The 25829-nt window shown below is 39.5% G+C and overlaps 1 protein-coding gene across 1 annotated transcript; it reads right to left on the reverse strand.

Annotated features, from left to right (window-relative positions):
* Window positions 1-8942: 8942 nt before the first annotated feature.
* On the reverse strand, window positions 8943-10995 carry LOC147180353 (uncharacterized). The gene has a single exon (XM_086083260.1). The coding sequence runs from the start codon at window positions 10993-10995 to the stop codon at window positions 9268-9270; it is 1728 nt and encodes a 575-aa protein (XP_085939386.1). The 3' UTR covers window positions 8943-9267.
* Window positions 10996-25829: the final 14834 nt, after the last annotated feature.

The raw sequence follows: 25829 nt of genomic DNA on the forward strand, positions 1-25829 counted from the left end.
CAATAAAATATTCAGGAAAACTTTTTGTTGAACCATTCCAGATAATAACACGTTCCATATCCCTTTTGTTGGTTTTATTCTTGTCCAATTATAGTAATCTTTCTTAGATTTTCTCATAATATTAATTAACTTATCTTATATTTCTTTTCTGCTTCTACAGTTCTTAATTTTAAGAATTTCCTGTATAATGTGTTCTTTTTTTTGCATGCATTTTGTAGCCCTTTCGTGATCCATGTTTTTTCTGTGTATCTTTTCTTCTGGTCGTATCATTTTATTGGACAATATGCTTATCAAATAATGCTTTAAATATTCGCAGGAATGTTTCATATGATTTGTTAATGTCAGTCTCCTCGTATACTATTCTCTCTGTTATCAGTAATTCATTTCTTAAGCTGTCAATAGATTCTTCTGTTCTTATTCTTTTATAGTTAAACACATTAAGATTCACAGACAATAACAAAATTCCAATCATACCTCACAAACAGTGGCCGATGACCACTGATGTCATTCAGAAGTAATCCACAAATCGAGGTATTATCCATACAGTGAGTAAATATATTATCAATTAGTTTGGCAGAATAAGATGTTACCCTGCTTGGTTTTGTGATTAAAGGAAATAAACTCATACTAAACATTACATCGATAAATTCATCAGTTAGTTCATGCTTATTAGGATTTAAAAGATCCAAATTGAAATCCCTGCAAACTAACACGTCCTTGTTTTTTTTTCATCGCTGGAAAACATTATTTCCCTACAATTATTAAATAATTCAATATCAGACCCCGGAGCTCTGTATACACAACCAACCAATATATTCTTCCCTTTTTTCCATACAAATTTCCAGAATAATGGCATTCATCTTCTCCACTTTTTTTGTATTCTAATCCTTCATCAACATACAGAGCCACTCCTCCTTTTTTGTTCTGCCTGTTTACGTAGTTCAGTTCATACCCATGTATTCATCACTAGCCTTTGGGGCTCTGTAGGATTCTATTGAACTACAAACACATGGATATTATTTTAACGATAGAAACAAGTTCTTCACGAAGTAGGCGAGCTAAGAAGTGTACAAACCTGCTCTGCGTAGCACAACACGAGGCTGCGTGCAAACATTGCCCAGCAGTTGAAGTCGAAGATGTTGCTCCTTCTCTTCTTTTACTCCAAAAAGTTCCTCCTCGTACTTCGGTGTCGTTCTTGCACACATGTTGGCACAATAACGCCCAAAAAGTCACACTTGATGTCTCGTTGTCGATGTGTCGCGATTACCAACCGCGTCTCCTTGTTAGCGGCTAGCAAGCTAAAATAAGCTAAGCTAACTAAGCCGCGAATCTTCAACGTGCACCGAGACGAGTTGATCCGGCCACAAAGACTTAATAAATTATGTTGTAGTCCTTCAAAGTAGTGATGGGCGTCCTGTGTGGAGGCTGCAGTCAGTTCAGCACCAAATCGGAAAGAATAATTTAGCGGAGGGCGTCTGGTGTCGTGAAGAAGCGAAAGCAGACGTGCGAGAAGTCGAGGACACGCCCACACTGCGATATGATTGGCTGCTGGAAGCTTCGATCGTGTATGGAGCGCTGTCATCAAGTCACCGACAGATGTCGCCATCTGCAAATTGAACCGCGCATTTTTATTTAGAAACACGATTTTACCGTACTCTGTACAGCCATGCACATAAAATTATATTACTTTAAATGAAATTGAAAAAAGTCTTTGCTTTTGTGAATATTAGTTTCCTCAATGCAGAGGGGCCAACTCTTAGTCTGTCTCGCGTCAGTCAAATCGGGCCTTCAACACTATTTTGGATTAGGTTGTCTAATGCAGTGTTTCCCAACCAGGAGTATTGCAGCACTGCACATGGAGATCCTGACGTTGACGTCACGCGTCCCAAAATGGTCTTAGTGCAGCCATTTTGGCATGATAGAAAACGTATCTGCCACTTTGAGTAAACGGCAAACTTGAACAATGATTGACAGCTGTTGTGGACCAAATATAGGCAAAAATAAATAAATAAATAAAATAAAAAAGATCAGCATGCTCCAAGCTACCAAAAGGATAATGAATGCCTAGCCAATATTGCACTTTGTACATGGTGGCCAACCTCAATGAATTACTCACCCTCCACAACGCCTAACGACACCTTATATAAACTCTATAAACTCATATAAAATTACAGCATATATACATTTTTAACAGCTCATGACTGATGTAAGTAATTTTTTGGAACTTTGCTTTTAAACATTTTTTTTAATTCAGCAAGTGACTGACATCTTTTCAGGTCAGTTCCAAAATCATTCCACAAATGAACACCTTTGCTTAATATTTGTTCTTGTTTTTTTTGTAGACACTTATGTTTTAAGGACTCTCTCTCATTTCAAACAGCTTCTGAGTACTGTGGCAGAGTAGATGGTTGTGTGCTTTATACATTATTTGTACTATTTTAAATTTTAAATTTCATTGTATTTGATTTAATAAATAGAGAACTGAGAGAAAAGAGAGTTGGTTCTGTATATTTTGATCGATTTATAATTCTTATGGCTCTTTTTTGCAATTTGAAAACAGGATGGGTATTTGTTTTATATGCGTTTCCCCAGATTTCCACACAATAGGTCAGATATGGTAATAATAATGAACAATATCATGTGTAGAATGATTTCTGATTAGTTTTAGAGAGTATCCCTATCATTTTGGACATTTTCCTTTTGACATTTTCTATGTGTGACTTCCAACATCATTTTTCATCAATAACTACTCCCAAAAATAAATTTTCATACTCTTTCGATTTCAATTGAATTTACCATAATTTTGACCTGTTGTGTGGTTTGTCTAGTAACAAAAGCTATAAACTTGGTTTTGTTTAAGTTTAATAATTTATTTAAGTCAACCCAGTTTTTTAATGTGTTCAATTTATTCTCCACGGCAGTCAGAAGCTGCTTCAGGTTTTCTCCTGAACAGTAGAGAGTTATGTCATCGGCGAATGCCATATCTTTCTAATTCATTCATTAGTATAGAATGATCTATAGTATCAAATGCTTTTTTTTTTTAATCTATAAAAATTCCAACATTAAATGTTTTATTATGTATGTTAGTAGATATTGTTTCTACGAGTTCCATGACTGCCATTGAGGTGGTCCGTTTTTCTCTAAACCCATTTTGATTTTCACTTAAAAGCTTATGTTTCTCAATAAAATCGCCCAGTCGATATGAAAATAATTTTTCGAGAATTTTTGAGAACTGTGGCAGCAGTGATATTGCTCTATAATTAGTGAATATGTGTCTTTCTCTATTTTTATGAATAGGAATAACTTTTGCGATTTTCATTTTTGATTGAAATATACCGCTTTAAACGACAAATTACATATATATGTGAAAGGTTGCACAACATATTTTATAATACTTTTTACTAATTTAATACTTCTGTATCATTAACAGCATTAAGCCACATAGTGGATGAATTATTTTTAATGTGCTTATCTATTTGACATTTGTTTTGTGGCTCAGGGATTTCTTCTGCCAAATTACTGCCAACATTAACAATTTTTTTTTTTTTTTTAAAGAGCTCAGTATTGTTCATTCGGTAATGTCATCAACATTGCTCTTTTTATTTTTTGTTTTATTATTTTGTATGTGGGTGAGAATGTGTATGTGTATGTGCGAGTGTGTGTGTATTCGTTAGTTCACCAAAAACCTATTAAAAAAATCCCATACCGTTCACCTAAACCGAACACCGCCGTCAGGAGACCCGAGGAAGGACCAAAGAAAAGAAAGGAAAGTGAAATCCAGCACCGACCAGACACCACCCACCGGGCCGTCAACCAGAGTTCTTCACCAAACCCAGAAACATCTAAATTCCAACAAATCAGGGAGACCTCAAGAGACCAAAGGAGAGACTGAGGAAAGGAAGGAAGGACAGACAAAGCAGAGTGCGATCAGACACCAGCCTCCACCAATTCAACGACCAGAGGAAGAAGCCGATTGTGTCTGAGTTTCGTGGTGCTGGTGTGGTGGATCTGGCATGCATGAAAATCTCCACCAAAGAGGGGAGCCGTCGACCCCCGCCAGGACAGAGCAAGCGCAACACCTCAGGGCCCCCCAGGCCACGGCAGCGTCAAAGGACGACTCCCGGGCCCCGCCAGGGCCACCGGCCGGAGAGCAAATCCAGGAGCAGGAGCGCCCCCCACCCCAACACGGCCCGCGCCCCCAACCCAACGCAGCAGGACGGGGCACTGCAGCCCCGCCAGGCACCCCACCGGTACACAGCCCCCGCTCCCCCCACGACCCCCATCCACCCCCGCCATCCACCCCAACCCAGCCCCAGCCGCCCCCAGGCCCCCAGACACCCACCCACCCCCAGCACCCCCCGACTCCACCCCGACCAACCGGCAGCCCCACAGCCCCCGACCCCCAGTCCCCGGGGACCCCCCGCACACAGGCATCGGCGCCGAAGAGGGGCCGGACAGCGAAGCGGAGAGGGCACCTGCGCCCACCCCACCCCACCCCCCGCCACGTGGAGGGACGGAACACCGAGGGCAGAAGGGGAGATGGGAGCACCCCCGAACCCCAGGCCCAGCGGGGAAAGGCCCCGGTCGTCACTCCAGCGTTCTTAGTGAAAGCTAACCCCTTTTACTGAGTCCGCCAGCTCGCCGACTGGCGAACTCAACCCCTAAACCTTGAATGTGAACCCCACCCAGTGTATATACAAGTGTGTGTGTGTGTGGTGCATAAAAAAAAATTAATGAGGGGGGGGGGGGGGCGTCGCGGCAGGGACACGGACAGGGGACCGCAGCACTGCTCTATACTGCGGTCTGCCCCAACCGATAGCACCCCCCCCCCACACACACACACACAGTTGTGTGGTGCATTAAAATTGGAGGGAAGTTGTAGGGCGAAGACGGTGATTCCACCCTACCCCACCCCTCCCAAAGTGTGTTATTTGCCTTATATGTCTATAAAAGTGTATTGTGCAGTGAGTTAAGAGGAGCGACAAGCGGGCCCCCCCCCCCCCCCCCAACCGGACGGGGGCAGGAGGCGCACTCGCCCACCAAACCCCCACCCACCCCACCGGGACCCTGGCGGGCATATGGGACCAGCCCGGCGGGGCGATAGGGCTCGCTCCCCGGATACTGGGGCCCGCATGAGGTGCCAGGAGGTCCACCGGAGCGGGGCGGGCACAATACCAAACCGGCGCCGAGACCCGGGCCACGGATGGAACCTCTGGCCCAGGGGAGAGGAAGGAAGGCGTATAGGGGAGGGGGAAGGGAGGGGGGAAGGAGACGACAAGAAGGGCAAGGGGCAGCGGCAGGGCCGCAGACAGAGGGGGAGAGGAGGAGGAAGGGTGACGAGGGATAAGGGACAGGGAGGCGGAGGACGGGCGGGGAGAGGCGAGGAGGGAGAGGCAGCAAGGGGGAGGGGAGAGGGAACCACGGGGCACCCTGGCGGCCCACAGTTCCCGAACCGCGTCGCCGGGCCCAGAGCGACGGACCGCGCCGGAGCGGCGCCGCCCCGGACACCAGGGAGAACCCCGCAACGCAGCACCCCCCCAAGACACCCAGGGAACGGCCAAGACGCAGCCGCCACCCAGCAGCCAACAGAGGGGCAGACCCGCCCACGCCCAGCCAGGGGGGGGCAGCACCCACAGAATTAACCCACTGGCATGCAGTGAATCCGAATATTAACCCTTAGTGCCCATTGGAGGTGAATCTGCTCGATCCTCGATTGGCAGCAACTGGGTTCCTGACTATAAAAACACAACCATTAGTTACAAATTGCCAAATACAGAAACATCAATGTAAGTTATCGCGATGCGGTGGCTCTCGCTAACAGGCAGAATTAAGTAACCAGGTTTAGGTTAAAATATTCTATATACGTAGACCATGTTTCTATAAATTTTGATATTTGGTTTTTATTTGAGGCAGATATTTTTTCCATTAAAATGTGATTTATGAGGAGGTTAGACCATTGGTCGATATTCAGAGTTTGTTTATTTTTCCAGTTAACAAGAATTGGTTTTTTTTGCGAAAGTAAGGGCTACAAGTGAAGATTGAAATTGTTTATGTGGTAAGTCAGTTGTTGTTAAGTCACCGAGCAAACACAAGTTTGGAGAGAACGGTATCCTATAGTCCAAGACAGCGGAAAGTTTTTCTAAGACTTTAGTCCAGAAATACATAACCATAAAGCATGAAAATAAGTGTCTGTAGTGTTTTGTTCTATGAATAATTTTATATTGGATAAGTTGTAAATTTGTGTGTTTTGTCATTTTAAAATCGTTTTCACAAACTTGAATCCAAAAGTCAGATTCCAGAGCTATAGACAAGTCTGTTTCCCATTTCGAGATGGGTAAAGACGTTTTATCAGTATATGAAAGTAACTTATATATTTTTGAACAAAATTCTCATTTAAATTATTAGCTATGTCTGAAATTTTTTCAAACAATATTTTTATCATTTATAAAATATTCTGGATAATGATAGAGTATTCAATATTATTGTACTCTTTGCGTGTTCCAATAAATTGAAGTTGAGTCTCTGTGAAGAAGTACCTTTGCAAAGGTAATTAGTCAGAAGCTTCTGATCACACAAATGAAGACACCCAAGCAGTGATCTGTTCAAAAGTGTGTCTCCTCCTCCAACACACAGCACATTTATTGAAAATCAGTGAATACAAGAAAATCCCTCTTCCCTCCCTTCAGTAAGTTCCCATAGGTACAAATCAGATTAGACTTGAAGAGCAGTATATCAGCCTGTCCTTGGACTCTCTTCGACCGAACGGAGACTCGTACCAACTATACTCCCTTTAGATAATATAGAAAAGAAACCTGTTACCTTCCTTTTTCCCAGGCAAGAGACAGATAAGAATACAATAGACAGTACTATTCATTGAGCAATACTGAGTTAACATAATTATACCTACATCTACACAGTTATAACTAAATTCAAAACAGTTAAAATATAAAGTAAAACAGTAAAAATGTTAACAATGTTAACAATAATCTATTATTTTTCACACTTGATCTCTTCTAGACGACGTGTTATTGTGCTTCTCTTTGCTAGCGGCTAGCGAGCTAAGCTAAGCTAAGCTAAGTAGGGCGAGAAGCATCAACGCGCACCGAAACGAGTTTATTCACACGCTGAGATTTAATAAATTATGTTGCAGTCCATTATAGTGATGTGCGTCCTGTGTGGAGGTTGCAGTCGGTTCAGCACGGAATCGAAAATAATGATTTAGCGGAGGGCGTCTGGTTACGTGAAGAAACGAAAGTAGATCTGCGTCGGAAGTCAGGCAGGACACGCCCCCGCTGCGATATGATTGGCTGCTGGAGATTGTCGGCTTGGGAGCAAGCACTGTCATCAAGTCATCGACAGATGTCGCCATTTTTGCTGCAGTTAGAAAGACATAAAACTGCGAGGTCTCATTTCTCCCTTTTTCAGTGTGTTGTTCCCGATATGTAAAGTTTAAATGCATGTTTAAATTAGATTTATTGTGGTGAATGTGCAGATTAAAAATTTGCCATCAAGATGAACAAGCATTTTGAGGTACCGTAAACTGAACGTTTATTATCAGGGATGCGATTTAACCATCAAATGTTATGAGTTTAATTTATTGCTCTAGTACTGGCATTAGCTAGTATCAAACATTTGATGCAGTATCTGATATATTACTGATATATGCAATATTTGTACTTTTGGCCAGTTTTGTCATCTGTGGCTTTCACAAATTCCTGCTGCAAGGTTTGAATGCAACACTTACCTTCTAATAAAGGTTAGTGATGACACGCCATTGCACTTCGAGTCGAGCACACTTATCATATCTTACGCTCCCCTAATGCTCAGAAGTACAAATGTATTGCATTTGCATTGTACTGCCGGTTTACGTAACGTGATCACTTTTAATCTAATCCGATCCGCTTTGTCTATAGCACATTTTATAAACAAGTGTTTCCAAAGTGCTGCACATTGAGATCCAAATACACATGAAATCTAGTAAAAACCAACAATAATTTTAAAAAAGTCAATAAGTTACTAAAATACAATAAGTAAAATAAAGGAATAAATACAATAAAAATATATTTAAACCACCCCAAAAATAATAATAAAAATGAAATAATAATCAAATTAAATAAAATACCACGCGGACCACACAATTCATGCTGAACTAAAAGCCAAGGAATAAAAGTGGGTCTTAAGCCGAGACTTAAAACACTCCGAACGTGGCCATACTGCACATCTGGCTTTGTGTGTCCCTGAAGGTATTTTCCACGCTAATTTGGGAAAATGGCAAGGTGGCTTTTTCTTCTATATTTTATTTCTATTTCATACACAAGGCAACTCAATGTGCTTCACATAAGCAAATACACAACACCTACAAACGTCAACAAACACAACCGTTAACGACATTCGGAAGCAAAGCAGAGAAAACAAAAGTAGCTTACAATATTACTAAAGCATACATTGGCGTTTAAACACATTAAAAGAAAACTTTAAAAACATTTCATATTCATAGTTTATAGTTTGAGTAGCTTTGAAAGCATTACGTTTACACTTTTAAGTAAAGCTGGAGTTGATTCTTCTTAAGTCTTCTGAAACCCTCATATCTATGAACGTAATGAACGTGAATACTTTTGACAGGGCCAGGCAGCTTTGAATAGTGTTTTGTCCTTGAAAAATAAAATCTCCACTTATTATTATCTTTGATATTGACATTTGTTTGATGATTTTAATCATTCAAGTGGGAAAACTGCAATAAAAGTGAGAATTTGAGAGGAGGGCAAATACTTTTTCACTGCAAAAGATATCCGACATGATTTGAGGTCATTGTCGTAGCCGCTGACACTTGGAACTGGAGCAATGTTCAAGATAAACGCAATATTAACCTGAATGCCGTCTTTAGACTAGTGGAGGCACATACAACATATTGTTAAGAACATTTTGGCTTGACTTCCCCTTTAAGTTTTGTTGCTGCAAAATTTTGGGTTCTGGGGGGCTCCATGCAAGATATCAGCTCGTGGGGTCTCAATCAATATGAAAAAGGTCGAGATCAGCGAAGGACGACACGAGAGGAGCTAGTTAATGATCTCCCTCAACAAAATGCAAATACCCCCATGTCATTCTTTCAATTTGTTTCTGATATTCTGTCTATCACTGTTAAAGTAAAGTTGCCATCAAAATCAGATTAATTAATTTCTAAGTCTGAACATGTTTTAAATAAACGGGATCACTTATTTCCTCCCTCTCTATTTTATTCAAACTCACTCCCTTCATTTTTTTTAAGCTTTAAAGATCGCTGCTTTTCTCACCAGCACACTTGTGTGTCTCAACAAGCTTTTTACTAGCGAATCTTTTAGCACAAACACTGCAACTAAATGGTTTCTTCCCAGCATGTGTTCTTGAGTGGTTTTTTAAATTTCCCTTGTCAGAGAAGCTTTTTCCACAGTCTGAGCAAGAAAAAGGTTTTTCTCCAGTGTGTGTTCTTTTGTGTTTTGTTAAATTACTCTTCTCATTGAAGCTTTTGCCGCAGTCTGAACAGGAAAAAGGTTTCTCTCCAGTGTGGGTTCTTGTGTGTACTGTTAAATTTCTCTTGTCACAGAAGCTTTTGCCGCAGTCTGAACAGGAAAAAGGTTTCTCTCCAGTGTGCTTTTTTGTGTGGCTTGTTAAATTTGACTTATGAAAAAAGCTTTTGCCACAGTCTGAGCAGGAAAAAGGTTTTTCTCCGGTGTGTGTTCTTTTGTGTATTGTTAAAGTACTCTTGTCATTGAAGCTTTTGCCACAGTCTGGGCAGGCAAAAGGTTTTTCTCCGGTGTGTTTTCTCATGTGGCTTGTTAAATTTGACTTATGAAAAAAGCTTTTGCCACAGTCTGAGCAAGAAAAAGCTTTTTCTCCAGTGTGGGTTATTTTGTGTATTTTTAAATTTCCTTTGTGAGAGAAGCTTTTGCCACAGTCTGGGCAGGCAAAAGCTTTTTCTCCAGTGTGGGTTATTTTGTGGTTTCTTAATGCACTATTGTTACTGAAGCTTTTGTCGCAGTCTGAACAGGAATAAGGTTTCTCTCCGGTGTGTGTTCTTTTGTGTATTGTTAAAGTACTCTTGTCATTGAAGCTTTTGCCGCAGTCTGAACAGGAAAAAGGTTTCTCTCCAGTGTGTGTTCTTTTGTGTATTGTTAAAGTACTCTTGTTTTTGAAGCTTTTGCCGCAGTCTGAACAGGAAAAAGGTTTCTCTCCAGTGTGTTTTCTTGTGTGTTTTGTTAAACCGGACTTCTGAGAGAAGCTTTTGCTGCAGTCTGAGCAGGAAAAAGGTTTTTCTCCAGTGTGTGTTCTTTTGTGTATTGTTAAAGTACTCTTGTCAGAGAAGCTTTTGCCACAGTCTGAGCAGGAAAAAGGTTTCTCTCCAGTGTGTTTTCTTGTGTGTTTTGTTAAAGTACTCTTGTCAGAGAAGCTTTTGCCACAGTCTGAGCAGGAAAAAGGTTTTTCTCCAGTGTGTGTACTTGTATGTCTTGTTAAAGTACTCTTGTCAGAGAAGCTTTTGCCACAGTCTGAGCAGGAAAAAGGTTTTTCTCCAGTGTGTGTACTTGTATGTCTTGTTAAATTTCCCTTGTGAGAGAAGCTTTTGCTACAGTCTGGGCAAGAAAAAGGTTTTTCTCCAGTGTGTGTTATTTTGTGTATTTTTAAAGTTCCCTTTTCATAGAAGCTTTTGCCACAGTCTGGGCAAGAAAAAGGTTTTTCTCCAGTGTGTGTTCTTTTGTGTATTTTTAAATGTCCCTTGAAAGAGAAGCTTTTGCCACAGTCTGGGCAAGAAAAAGGTTTTTCTCCAGTGTGTTTTCTCAGGTGAACTTTCAAATTTCCTTTTGAACTGAATGTTTTCGCACACTGAGAACATTTGCAGCGGTTGTTGTCAGCATGATCACCTTTAGCGTATTCATCATCGTCAGTGTCAGCAGACTGTGACCTTATGTCATCACTTTGTGCTAGTGATGATCCCCATTGGTCTGCATCACCTTCTGTCTCCATGTGTTGAGGAGTTGAGCTGCTCGGAGGCTCCGCCCCTCTGTCCTCCTCACTCTCACCCATGACTTCATCTTTACTCTTAAAAGGGGCAAAGGTCAGTGGTGAGTTGGTGACATCATCCTCAAACTCCTCCTCTTTGACGAAAAGGGGCTTTTCTTCCTCTTTGATGTAAGGATGCTCTTCTTCCTCCTGTTTCACATGAGGAGACTTCACCACCTGTTCCTCAGGACGAAGATATTTCTCACCAACGTCTGCGGGACACAAGAAGGCAAACATACATTTGGTCGAGTTAAGTCAAATCTCTAGCGCGCCTTGATGTTGTGTATTATTGTTTCTAACCGGCCGCTAAGTGGTCTCGACGAAACGGCCTAAATGTGCACATTTGTTTTATTCATAACCGCTTGTAAATGTCTACAAGCATTCACGGCAAATCTGAGACATTGCACGCCAAAATAACGTTTGTGGGAGATTTGCCGGTTACGGCAAAAATAACCGTTGCCTAAACAATCACAAACTAACGCTACAACATAGTCTCTGTAGTAACGTTATGCGACTTTTCCTTATGGTAAAAAGTTATGCCACTTTTCCACATATTGAAATAGTTCTCAAATGTGTAAGAGACATGCCTGTATTTTTCTTTTCTTCTGCTGCCATGGCCAGTCGCTTCCATTCACAACATTAGCACATGGCTACCATGACAGAAACCACTGCCCCTTCGAGAGAGAAGGGTGTGGCTTAGACATAGCCTGGTGCAGCTATTTACGTAAAAGTGACACAACCCTAAAACAGGCTGTTTTGAACAGAGCGTTTTTTTGGCTGATTGAGGGACAGCAAAAATATTAGATCCAAAGTCAATTTTGATGAATGCATGTCACAGACATGTCTTTTACACATTTGAGAAGTATTTTAGAATGTTGAAAGAATAATATGAGACCTGTTAAGTTATTAACATTGTTTTTCAGTTTTAAATTATATTTTAGCCGTTTATAATTTAGTTAACTCAGTATGGCTAAATGAATAGCATTTTTTTGTGTCTCACACTCCTGAGAAAATAAGGGAGTGTATGGGTCTGGTATCTGTCTCTTCCGAAGGAGACGGGCCGATGTGTGATTGTTTCTCTCTAATCTGATTTATAGCTATGGGAACTTGCTGAACTTGCAGTATGGGAGGAGAGAGGGATTTTCTTGTATTCATTTAGTTGTAACCAGGTGTGTTGTGGGCTGACCTTTTTATGAACCCTCTTTGTGAATAAATAACGATGTGAGCCAAGAGGAAGGGGCCACATTTGAACGAAGCACTGCTTGGGTGACTTTAAATGTGCGACCAGAAGCTTCTGGTAATTAAAACCTTTGCAAAGGAACTTCTTCAACAGAATCTCACCATTCAGTTAATTGAACACGCAAAGAGTACAATACTTAATATTGTCTACTCTAACAAATGGTGACCGCCGACGCTGAATTATAACGAATGGTCTCCTCCGTTGAACCAAACGGAAGGTGTTATTCTGACGTGGAACAAGCTGCGGCGTTCAAGGACGGGCGGAACTTCTAGGCCTAAATAAATAAAGTACGGTAAGTGGAGACTGTTATCCACGTAGAAGAGGTTTTGTCTGTCTGGTCCGCTGCAGCTGGTTTTTTCGTCTTCCAAAATTGTCTAAATTTTAAAAGAGATCTGTGTGAACGAGTGTAGTTTGATGTCGTTCTATTGTGAGTTGTGATAATTCCGACGATATTGAACTAAACACGTCGTGGAGTGGTGCATTTGAAGGTGACGTAATGCAGACTCGAAGTGATGAAGCTTTTTTGTACAGGAAGAAATAGCGGTTAATTTTTTGATTTGTTTTGTTTTTCGTCAACGCTATGAAGAATCCTTAGACCATAATATATAAAAGGGTTTGCCGGATGACGTAACAAGTCCTTCTTGGTTACTAAGGATCACGAAGATTATGGTACGCGCTTCTGTTTTTTAAGCAGTTTTGGCCGGATTTGAGGACAAGTAACATAATTGTTCATGGCTCTTGGTGTGAAAGTTCTCTACACGTAATATGTCTTTTATTTGAAAAAGCGCCTGTTTGAAATTGAACAGAAAGGGGTCCAGGTTGATTACAGCGATGATTGGATTTTTGTATCACTGTATTTGCAATCGAGAGATTACGTGAAAGATTTTATTTCAGTTTTGGCGTTCCTATTTTTGTAGTTTTGGGGTCAGGATTACCGTATGAATACCTTTTGTTCTACGGTTAAATTCGATGGTACGTGACATTTTATTTTGAAAATGAGCGCCTTGCAGAAATTTTGCAATGTATGGAGAACAGTTTAGCTCAGCGGGATTGGGTAACCGCTGTGTATAAACGAGAGGTCACGTAATTCTTATGTCTGTCTGTGTGTGGCCATATGTGTTAACATATTGAACTATTAATACTAAAAGTGAGACGTCACTGTATTAAAACCGAATGTATACATCAAAAACTATAAACAAAATGGAGGCGATTTCGACCCGGATACAGAATGGTTTGTCCTGAATGCGCTTCCGGTTCAGCGAAAAATAAAAGCGTCGATGAACAATGAAAAAACGAACTATGGATCGATTGTATACAAAGCTTTTGCTGGACAAAATGGTATGTCAGACTTTTGTATTTTCTTTGTTGGTAATGGAAAAAGGCTGAATTTGATGCTAAAATGACTCCAGCATTTGTGGAGCAGTTTACGGATGGGTTGTTTAAAGTTACCCGTTTACTGAAATTACCGTACGAAGCTGCGGTTTAAATGCTATAAGATTTGTAGACAACGAATTGAAGGAATAACACCGTTTATTTTTTTTTTTTATAATGACTGAAGAGTGTGCGTATGCATTTGAGTGTGTGACCTAGCTTCTAAAAAAGGTGGGGGTTTGTAAGTGAGAAGTGTGCATATGGGGATTTTGTTTGTTTTTCTTTAATATTTTAATTAAGTTTGGTGTTGTTTTGTGTGAGATAATACTGTTGTGATAGTGGCGTTTGTTTTATTAATGGGAATATGATAAAATAGGTTTTGCGATTTATAATGTTAAGATTCCTCCCCCCCCCCCCCTTCCCCCGTTTCTAGGTTAGAAAAAAAGGTGGGGGCTGGGCTGTGCGCTGTGAGCATAATGTGTCCTCGTAATGGGACTCTTTTTTTGTCAAAATGGTAAGAGAGGAATGATAAACAATATAAAATAAGTAATAGTATTTGACTGAGCTAATAAATCTTTACACTTTAATGATTGATGACGATGGTTAATTTGTTAACTTTCCCTTTTCGGGACAAATGAATAAAGAGTAATGATAAAATAATGGCATTTTGTTTGAGAGTTGATATAATTATGCCTACATCTTTATAGCTGTGGCTGGAAGTAAGATAGTTGAATAAGGAGTTATGAATGTTTTTGAAATTGACATGTTGATAATGATTTTTAATATTTGTTTTTTCTCTGAGTGTGTCATTTCAGAAACTGATGTTTGAGTTCCAAGGCAGATGAGGGTTTGATGGCCTTCACTGATTACAAACTGCGAACGGGATGCGCCCCAGCTGCTGATACGTTGTATGGCTAGTAGCTATTTGAAGGGGTATTGAAAAAAAAAAAAGAGAAATGAATAAAGAGGCTGTGTTTTTTATGAAACATTTTTGAGAAAGCAGGGAGTGAACTGTCTTGCTATGATCCCATATCCTCAGTCTGGCATTTTTAAAGCATTGTATCAACGAATGTGCATTTTTTTGATCAAGTGAGCTCTCAGAAAGACTGTGTGTCATCGGATCCACATTGCAGACAGCGTCTGAATGGATGTGGCAGAGATCAAAGGTCAAAAGCCGCAGAGCAACAGTCTTCTCGTCCTGTGCCTAAGAAAAACATGATGTTCAAATTCCTCAATGCCCAGTGACTGTGTATACGCCTCATTCTAGTGACTTCTCCCCTATGGCTGTTTTGCATCCAGAGGAAATCTAAATGCCTGCTTTGAACATTGCTGCCACAACAGCCGCCATGCTGGCCAGGACTGAACATTGACAACAGCTGCCGTCCTGCCTTTTGCTGGGGGTCTGGACTGAGAAAGTTGGTGGTCGGAATGAGATGTGATCCATTCAGTAAAGTGCTACATGGTGATATGCAAGGCATTTTTAATGTGTTGAGTGGGGAACTGTGATCTATAGCAAGATATTTCAGGAAATCGAAAACGACATATGTAAATTTGAAATGAGGGATTGAGAAAATTTATTTCAATCTATAGCCTACTAAATTTTTGCCTATATTTTTGGGAGAATCAGTTTCTGAATTGGTACAATGGGAATTTTATTAATATGTTATGATATGATATATTTTTATTTTCCCCGTGAGGAACTTTTTTGGACTTCGTCCAGCTGCAGCTATAGTATAAAATAAATAATAGAATAGAATAAGTAGTAACGAGTAAAAGACTAACTAAGAGTTTGATGGCTAAATTAGATTTTTTTTTTTTTTTTTTTTAACAGCACTGTGATTTATAAATCCCAGAAATATTTTGTGTGCTGTGTTTTTTATGAGCCCCGCTAATATGTGAAAGATTAGATTTTATCCTCAGCCCCACTAAATCTGTAAAAGAGGTGAGGTTGATTAGCAGTTTAAATAATTTTTGGGACTCTAGGAGAATTAGAGTAATATGGTTATCTCTATTTTTTATGGCCCCAAAGTCATCATATATTAGTGTCTTAAGTTGTATCTGCTTATGCTCAGTTTTATAGTGTTTTGTAGCTCTTTTGTTTATTTTATAGCCTGATTTAGAGGGTTGAGTTATTTATGACGTCTTTTGAGTCATGAGGTCTTTATTTTGTCCTCCCTTTTATCTTGACGTGTTTGAAAAAATCAGTGGATCTTTGTCAAATGAGGGAGTTTATGTTTAAGAATTTAACCAATTTAACCAACGAGTTAGAAAATTAAAATCAAACTTAAAAACGAAATTAAAAAGGTTGTGGGGTATCGGCCTACACTCCAATTGACAGGATGAGTTTGAAAATGATCATTCACAGTTTGAATATGAAGAAATCTATCAGAGGAAATCGATCGCAAAGTAAGTCTGAAGCAAGCAAGGACAATAATGCATATTCGCCGAATGAAGGTAATTATATTATATTATATCTTTTATCTCAGAATCATATTTGAAAAATGTAATGTTTGGAGCCCAGTGTTTGCAAAAGAGTATAGATAATATGAATATATGTGAGTTTTTCCCAGCATGCCAGGATTCGGCCGGTCATGGGATTCTGGGAAGAGAATAAGAGATATGAAAGGCACAGTTATGCAAATTTAGAACAAATTAAGTCATGGTAAAAAAATTACCTATTATTGAACAAAACCTATTTGAAAGATAAATATTTACAAGCTCTGTCTTATATTAATGAATGAGCGAATGTCATTCAACTCAATCAAGGGCTGGGCTCTATTTTAATGTCACAAAAAATAGATATTTTCCTGTTCCAACAGCACAGGACCTACGGATCTTAATCAAATAACATTTACTAATCCCAACTAACAAAAACTATCAGGGTTTTTTCCTCCAAATAAAATTTATGTGAGTTTATGAGAAACTAAAAATGAAAAGTTTTTGCACTCAGGAGAACGGCCCCAGGGGGTTGGTGAGGAAATCTTGTGCAGTTCTCTGCACAGAGAAAATTCCACATCTGGTCTACAAGGCTTCCGGAGACGTGCCAGGCTCGGCTATCTCATCAACTGATGATCATCAAGCTTATCACCTCCGACCTGGAGCCACGTCAGCTGAATCCGTGCCCGGTTCCGGAGCTGCCGTTTGAGGACATCAGTCAACGGATCAAGAGCAAGTGCCTTTTCTTGGGCAATCATTCCTTTGATCAGTCACATTTTGGGCAGAATAATCCCAGGTGACAAATCGAAGAATTTGGGTAGTCTACCCCAAATTCTTAAAGAAGAGACGAACTATTGCGACACTCTTTTCATTAAAAAAAATACCTTCAAAGAACTTCATCACAAGATGGCTTCAAAGAACACATATTCGTCTGCCGATACATTGCGACACTTTTTAATGAACAACATTTTATGTTAAGCCTCACATATGCTATGCTTATTTTACTAAAAATCTTTTAAATGTATCAAATTGTTTTTTAATGTCATATGATTGCTAAATTACCTCCTCTTCTGCTAAAGGGATGTTTTAAGGATAATTATTTTTACCACACAACCATTGAAAAAAAAAATGTTTTAATGTGTTGAGCTCTTATGAGCTCAAATGAGGGATTGTTAAGTTATTAACATTGTTTTTCAGTTTTAAATTATATTTTAGCCGTTTATAATTTAGTTAACTCAGTATGGCTAAATGAATAGCATTTTTTTGTGTCTCACACTCCTGAGAAAATAAGGGAGTGTATGGGTCTGGTATCTGTCTCTTCCGAAGGAGACGGGCCGATGTGTGATTGTTTCTCTCTAATCTGATTTATAGCTATGGGAACTTGCTGAACTTGCAGAAGGGAGGAGAGAGGGATTTTCTTGTATTCATTTAGTTGTAACCAGGTGTGTTGTGGGCTGACCTTTTTATGAACCCTCTTTGTGAATAAATAACGATGTGAGCCAAGAGGAAGGGGCCACATTTGAACGAAGCACTGCTTGGGTGACTTTAAATGTGCGACCAGAAGCTTCTGGTAATTAAAACCTTTGCAAAGGAACTTCTTCAACAGAATCTCACCATTCAGTTAATTGAACACGCAAAGAGTACAATACTTAATATTGTCTACTCTAACAGACCCTTAAAAGCAACCCTTCCAACCCTGGTTATAAGTCTGCACTTCTTCACGTAATCATGACATGTCGCTAGCAGAGAATGCTAGTAGTAGCACAAAAACAAAACGCCGAAGTTGGAAGCGTTGACGCGCGACGATGGTCACGTCATAAAGCCTCACCGGCTAGCGATGCTAACGCTGGAAAACGCGGAGCACAATCGGACGATAGAGAGTACCCCGAGTCCAATGCATATTCATCGGAGGAGCGGGTGAAAAAAACACATCGGCCTATCTTTAGACCTTATGTCATTACTTTGTGCTTGCGGTGGTCGCCAGTGGTTTGCATCACCTTCTGTCGTCATGTGTTGAGGAGTTGAGTTGCTGCTTGGAAGCTCCGCCTCTCTGTCCTCCTCACACTCACCCTTGACGTCATCTTCACTCTTTAAAGGGGCGAAGATCAGTGGTGACTTGGTGACATCATACTCAACCTCCTCCTCTTTAACAAAAAGGTTTTTTTTCTCCTCTTTGATGTAAGGATGCTCCTCCTCCTTTTTAACATGAGGAGACTTCACTTCCTGTTCGTCAGGACGAAGATATTCCTCACGGACGTCTGCAAGACACAAGAAGACAAGCGTGAGTTGATGTGTATTATTGTTTCGACAGCAGCACCTTGACTTGGGCCTATCGCACACGGTACGCATCAGAAACCCAAATCGAACTGGACCATTGGGGGGGGGCACCGTCAGAGCTGAATTGACTTTTAAGGCGTGCCAATCTCATCTCTCAAAGCCCAGAGAGTCAATTTGCCCAGAGAGTCAATATAATATAATATAATATAATATAATATAATATAATATAATATAATATAATATAATATAATATAATATAATATAATATAATATAATATAATATAATATAATATATCTCCAAATAAATCTAGGTTTTAAACAAATATCCTCCACTTGTCTTACCTGCCCCCTCTGTGATTTTATTCTTGACCATTTAAAAAACTACAACTGGCACTTGTCACTTGCCCCAGAGACAACAAAAAACATAGACCCAAGGTCCATGGATCCAAGGAGAAATGAGGAAGTAAAGAACCTTAAACGTAGTTGCAGGGCGGCGGAGAGGAGATAGAAAAAAAAAATCAGCAAATATTCATTGAGCAACCAAAAAAATCAACAATTATTCTTAAGATTGTGTTTCACAAACGCTCTCCATCTAACCTAGCTGAGCTGGAGCTGTTTTGCAAGGAGGAATGGGCAAACATTTCAGCCTCCCGACGGGACAAACCCCAAAAGACTTGAAGCTGTAATTGCCCTAATTTTCAGGGGGGGGATTGTACAACAAGTTTGTTAATAAAAACTACATTTTGTTCCACTTCATGATTGTGTGCTACTTTGTGTTCATCGTTCAGATACAATTTCAATAAATACATTTGTTTTTGTGGTCGTAACGTGGCAAAATGTTGAAAAACGAGTACACTCACGGCGTCCTTTCAGTGCTACAGCCTTCGCTCGCCTTTGGAACAGTCTGCCGGAGGAACTCAGGGCCCCAAAGAACGTTCAAGATTTTAAGAGCAGGCTCAAGACAAGTTTTTTAAATGTAGATTTTAGTTAATATTAATGTACCTTTCTTTATATTTTAATGTAGTTACTTTTGCTTCGATCTTATCTAACTATATATAGATATATATATTATTGATCTATTTTATATTTTCACTGGGTTTTGTTTTTTTTAGTCTTCGAGCCCTCTAACCTTAACCTCACAAGCCAGATTGATTGTGATTCACTCAAGGGAGCGCTAAGTGGTCTCGGCGAAACGGCTTGCTCATTGCGAGCGTGCAGTGGCCTAAATGTGCAGATTCATTTTATTCATAACCGCTTGTAAAGGTCTACAAGCATTCACGGCAAATGTGAGACATTGCACGCCAAAATAACGTTTGTGGGAGATTTGCCGGTTACAGCAAAAAGAACCGTTGCCTAAACAATCACAAACTAACGCTACAACATAGTCTCTGTAGTAACGTTATGCGACTTTTCCTTATTGTAAAACGTTATGCCACTTTTCCACATATTGAAATAGTGTAAGAGACATGTCTGTATTTTTCTTTTTTTCAGCTGCCATGGCCAGTCGCTTCCATTCACAACATTAGCACATGACTACTGTTAACATTGTTAACATTTTTTACTGTTTCAATTGATATTTTAACCGTTTTGAATTTAGTTATAGCTGGGTAGTAATAAGAAAACAGTTAATTCAAATGTTATTCGATGTATAGTGTCTTTGTTCCATTCCCTGGGAAAGGAATGTCTAATAAGGTTTCTGTTCTTATCTAAAGGAGTATATGTTTGAAAGTGCAAGCAGAGTTTCTGTCCATAAATTATCCGGTCCAAGAAGTGCCGGGACCAATTATTTTCCTACATCTGGAGTGGACCAAGATACGAGCTGAAGATTTATTATCTGTTTTTGTATTTCACTCTTCCCACAAGGACAGAAGACAGGAGGGGGAGACTATTTTCTGTAAACACTGTTTTTGTATAAGTTGGGATGAGCCCATTTAGGAACCGATGCTGATTCAGTAAGGATCCTTCATGACATCAGAAATTTCTGAATAAAAATCTCTTGCAAGAAAACCTCTTCACTGATCTCAACTTTGAGTTTTATTTTAACACGCAAGAAAACAAAGAACGTTTTCTATCAGATGGTGACGCCCGACGTTTTAACGGTTACAGGCTGCGGCGTTCACGGACGAGCGGAACTTCTAGGCGCCTAAATAATTAATTACGGTAAGTGGAGACGTTTATCCACGTAGGGAAGTTCTGTCTGTTTGGGACCGCTGCAACCGGTTTTCGTCTTCTAAATTGACTAAATTTTACATGAGGTCTGAGTGAACAGGTATTAGTAGAGTTTGAAGTCGTTCGGTTAACGGAGGGATGCGAAGTCCTTGATTTTGGATTTTACTACTACATTGAACTATACACGTACGTGGTGACGAGGTCATTGTTTACGGAAGTACCGTCACGTTGGTTTATGCGCAGCTGAAGAAGCATTAAGAATTTTAAGACAAACAGGTTGAAGCAAGCGGCTTTATTTTGTTTTTGGGACGGGAGTCTCGCCGCTGTAAAGGAATCGCTAGATCATGACGGTTATTCTATGAATTTTGAGAGGAAAACGGGTAGACGCGGGGTTTATTACGCCACCGCTAGGGAATCTAGAGATCATGATAAGCTGTTTATTTTATGATTTTTAAGGAGGTACAGGTCGACGTAGGGCTTTATTACGCCACTACTAAGGAATCGCTAGATCCGGATATAATTTATTTTTATTATTTTTAATGAAGGCACGTTGTCTTTTGTGAAGTGTGTCCGTGCGCTTCGGAGGTATTTCCTGTTTGTCTGTATTTGTTACGTGTGTCCGTGTTCTTCGGAGGTATTTCATGTTTGTCTGTATTTGTTAAATGTGTCCGTGTTTTTTCGGATTTATTTCTTTTGTCTGTGGTTAATTTTATTAGTTACCATTTTTTTGAGGGGAGCAACGAGTAACGTTGTTGAATAAATTTAACCTATTGAACTATCATACTACAAGTGAGACGTCACTGAATTGATAAATATTAATACGACTTGAATATAATAATAACTTAAGAGGTGAATAATTAAAATAAACAATGGAGGGCGGTTTTGACCGCGACACCGACTGGTTTGACCTAAAAATACTTCCGGTTCATAGTCGGAACTTATTTTTGGATGCACAAGTTAAGAATGCTTCCGAGGTTTCAGTCGGGGGCCATGTTCGAAAAACATCGACGTAAAATGAAAGTACTATTGAATGAATGGATGACGGCTTGCTGTGAAAAAGGTTGGTTTCCACCGTTGACATTCGCGGTTTGCTTGATATCTTTGATGAAAGCGGTGGAATTGGCATGCGTGAAAAAACGGCAATCGCTGGACAAAATGGTACGAGAGACATTTGTATTTTCTTTAAATGGTAGAAGAGTCAGATGAAATTGTAAAAAAGTGCATCGAATGATGATTAATGCTAGAATGTTGGCTTTGGGCAGTTCAGTTAAAATCGCTCGGATGGCAATGATAGAAGCTGGTGATAGCAAAGTGGCTGATTTTGATGCTAAACTAACAGCTCCACCGGCGTATGCTGAGCCGCTCATGGGAAATATGTTTGATGCTATAAACCCGTTTACTAAATCACCATACAATACTGCTATTCAGATGCTGCAAAATTTGCAGGCGCCTACATTGACTGTGAAACAATTGGAGGAAAAATTAGACAACGTGTTGGCTATGAAGGATGGCCCGCAGGAAAAATTTACTCAGGCTAGAGCTTTCGGTTTGGAACTGACTAAACACGCTGAAGTGCCCCAGGTAGTTCGCAGCAAATGGCGTACGATTCTTTCTCGCTTTGAAAAAGCTGCAGACGACAAATTGACAGAACAAAACCGTTTATTGAAGGATAAACGAGACAAATTGTTTAGACAACAAGAACGTGACATGACCAATGAAGCTTCTAATGCGTTGGCTATTTACATAAAAGTGACACAACCCTAAAACAGGCTGTTTTGAACAGAGTGTTTTTTTGGCTGATTGAGGGACAGCAAAAATATTAGATCCAAAGTCAATTTTGATGAATGCATGTCACAGACATGTCTTTTACACATTTGAGAAGTATTTTAGAATGTTGAAAGAATAATATGAGACCCTTAAAAGCAACCCTTCCAACCCTGGTTATAAGTCTGCACTTCTTCACGTAATCATGACATGTCGCTAGCAGAGAATGCTAGTAGTGGCACGAAAACAAAACAATCAATCCTGACTAAGGGTTTTAGGACAAATTCCTCTCAACATCGCTAATTAAAACGCTAATGCTATACCTACTAAACTGATGTGCCGCTGACATAAAACAACATGTAGTCAATTCCATTCCAGAAGCTGGCTGAGTAGCACAAGAAATAGTTTAAGATTTTATTGATTGTTCTAATAACTGTTGTTGCAGAGCTGCCAACTGTTACGGGTTGTCCGTATTTTTTCGCACTCTTGATTAGATGCACTCCTTATAGAAAGGGAAAAAGAGCAGACGGTGGTTAGATCATACTGAAGCGGCCGCGTATTGTTTGGCCAAGATAAACAATCTGCGGTGGTTATTTTGCCGTAACTCATTTAATTCCATATTTTTCAAGTTTCCTAACTCGTACATGATGATCTATTGTGTCAAATGCCTTTTTTAAATCTACAAATACTCCTGCTACATTTTTTGTGGGGTCCAGAGAACTGGTTATTTCTTCCATGTGGACCTCTTTGGTCTCAATCCATATTAACTGTCATTTATCAATTCATACTCTTCAATGAAATAATCTAGAATATTTGCAAAAAAAATGTCTAAAATGTTTGAGAAGTTCCATATCACTTTTTTTGGTTTTATTCTTGTCCAATTATAGTAATCTTTCTTAGATTTTCTCATAATATTAATGAACTTATCTTATATTTCTTTTCTGCTTCTACAGTTCTTAATTTTAAGAATTTCCTGTATAATGTGTTCTTTTTTTTGCATGCATTCTGTAGCCCTTTCGTGATCCATTTTTTTTTCTGTGTATCTTTTCTTCTGGTAGTAACATTTTCTTGGACAATGCTTATCAAATAATGCTTTAAATATTCGCAGGAATGTTTCATATGATTTGTTAATGTCAGTCTCCTCGTATACTATTCTCTCTGTTATCAGTAATTCATTTCTTAAGCTGTCAATAGATTCTTCTGTTCTTATTCTTTTATAGTTAAACACATTAAGATTCATAGACTATAACAAAATTCCAATCATACCTCACAAACAGTCGCAGATGATCACTGATGTCATTCAGAAGTAATCCACAAATCGAGGTATTATCCATACAGTGAGTAAATATATTATCAATTAGTGTGGCGGAATAAGATGTTACCCTGCTTGGTTTTGTGATTAAAGGAAATAAACTCTTACTAAACATTACATCGATAAATTCATCAGTTAGTTCATGCTTATTAGGATTTAAAAGATCCAAATTGAAATCCCTGCAAACTAACACGTCCTTGTTTTTTTTTCCATCGCTGGAAAACATTATTTCCCTACAATTATTAAATAATTCAATATCAGACCCCGGAGCTCTGTATACACAACCAACCAATATATTCTTCCCTTTTTTCCATACTAATTTCCAGAATAATGGCATTCATCTTCTCCACTTTTTTTGTATTCTAATCCTTCATCAACATACAGAGCCACTCCTCCTTTTTTGTTCTGCCTGTTTACGTAGTTCAGTTCATACCCATGTATTCATCACTAGCCTTTGGGGCTCTGTAGGATTCTATTGAACTACAAACACATGGATATTATTTTAACGATAGAAACAAGTTCTTCACGAAGTAGGCGAGCTAAGAAGTGTACAAACCTGCTCTGCGTAGCACAACACGAGGCTGCGCGCAAACATTGCCCAGCAGTTGAAGTCGAAGATGTTGCTCCTTCTCTTCTTTTACTCCAAAAAGTTCCTCCTCGTACTTCGGTGTCGTTCTTGCACACATGTTGGCACAATAACGTCCAAAAAGTCACACTTGATGTCTCGTTGTCGATGTGTCGCGATTACCAAACGTGCCTCCTTGTTAGCGGCTAGCAAGCTAAAATAAGCTAAGCTAACTAAGCCGCGAATCTTCAACGTGCACCGAGACGACTTGATCCGGCCACAAAGACTTAATAAATTATGTTGTAGTCCTTCAAAGTAGTGATGGGCGTCCTGTGTGGAGGCTGCAGTCAGTTCAGCACCAAATCGGAAAGAATAATTTAGCGGAGGGCGTCTGGTGTCGTGAAGAAGCGAAAGCAGACGTGCGACAAGTCGAGGACACGCCCACACTGCGATATGATTGGCTGCTGGAAGCTTCGATCGTGTATGGAGCGCTGTCATCAAGTCACCGACAGATGTCGCCATCTGCAAATTGAACCGCGCATTTTTATTTAGAAACACGATTTTACCGTACTCTGTACAGCCATGCACATAAAATTATATTACTTTAAAAGAAATTGAAAAAAGTATTTGCTTTTGTGAATATTAGTTTGCTCAATGCAGAGGGGCCAACTCTTAGTCTGTCTCGCGTCAGTCAAATCGGGCCTTCAACACTATTTTGGATTAGGTTGTCTAATGCAGTGTTTCCCAACCAGGAGTATTGCAGCACTGCACATGGAGATCCTGACGTTGACGTCACGCGTCCCAAAATGGTCTGAGTGCAGCCATTTTGGCATGATAGAAATCTGCCACTTTGAGTAAACGGCAAACTTGAACAATGATTGACAGCTGTTGTGGACCAGCTGCCACAACCAGAAGAGGCAAAAATAAATACAATAAATTAAAGGAAATTAATGTATCATTAACAGCATTAAGCCACATAGTGGATGAATTATTTTTAATGTGCTTATCTATTTGACATTTGTTTTGTGGCTCAGGGATTTCTTCTGCCAAATTACTGCCAACATTAACAAAGTTCTCATTTTAATTATTAGCTGTCTGAAATATTTTCAAACAATATTTTTATCTTTTATAAAATATTCTGGATAATCTATTTTTTTAAGCTTTTTTTCACACTTGATCTCTTCTTGACGCTAAGCTAAGCAAATTTAAGTAGGGCGAGAAGCATCAACGCGCACCGAAACTAGTTTATTCACACGCTGAGATTTAATCAATTATGTTGCAGTTGTTGACATTTTGTTGTTTCAATTTAATTATAACTGTTTTGATTTTAGTTATAACTGTTTCGATGTAGTCATAACTGTATTAACTTACTCAGTAAAGCTTGATGAGTGTACTAAATGTGACGGAACGTTTGAAGATTCTTTCTTCCTCGTATCTGAGGAAGAGAATGTGTTAAAAAGGTTTCCTGTGTAAATAGTGGCTGTAACAACTTCACTAAAGATAGCACAAGGAAAGACTGTAAACATTTACACTGACTCTGCGTATGCACATTTGGTTGTGCACACCACCATGGCAGAATGGCAAAGAAATGACTACATGACTGCAACAGGGACACCTATTAAACACCATCAAGACATCTTTGCTTTGAAAGACGCCTTACTACT

The sequence above is a fragment of the Leptonotus elevatus genome, chromosome 1 (genome assembly GCF_054856555.1).
Source record: "Leptonotus elevatus isolate MCC_2025b chromosome 1, RoL_Lele_1.0, whole genome shotgun sequence".
NCBI classification, from domain to species: Eukaryota; Metazoa; Chordata; class Actinopteri; order Syngnathiformes; family Syngnathidae; genus Leptonotus; species Leptonotus elevatus.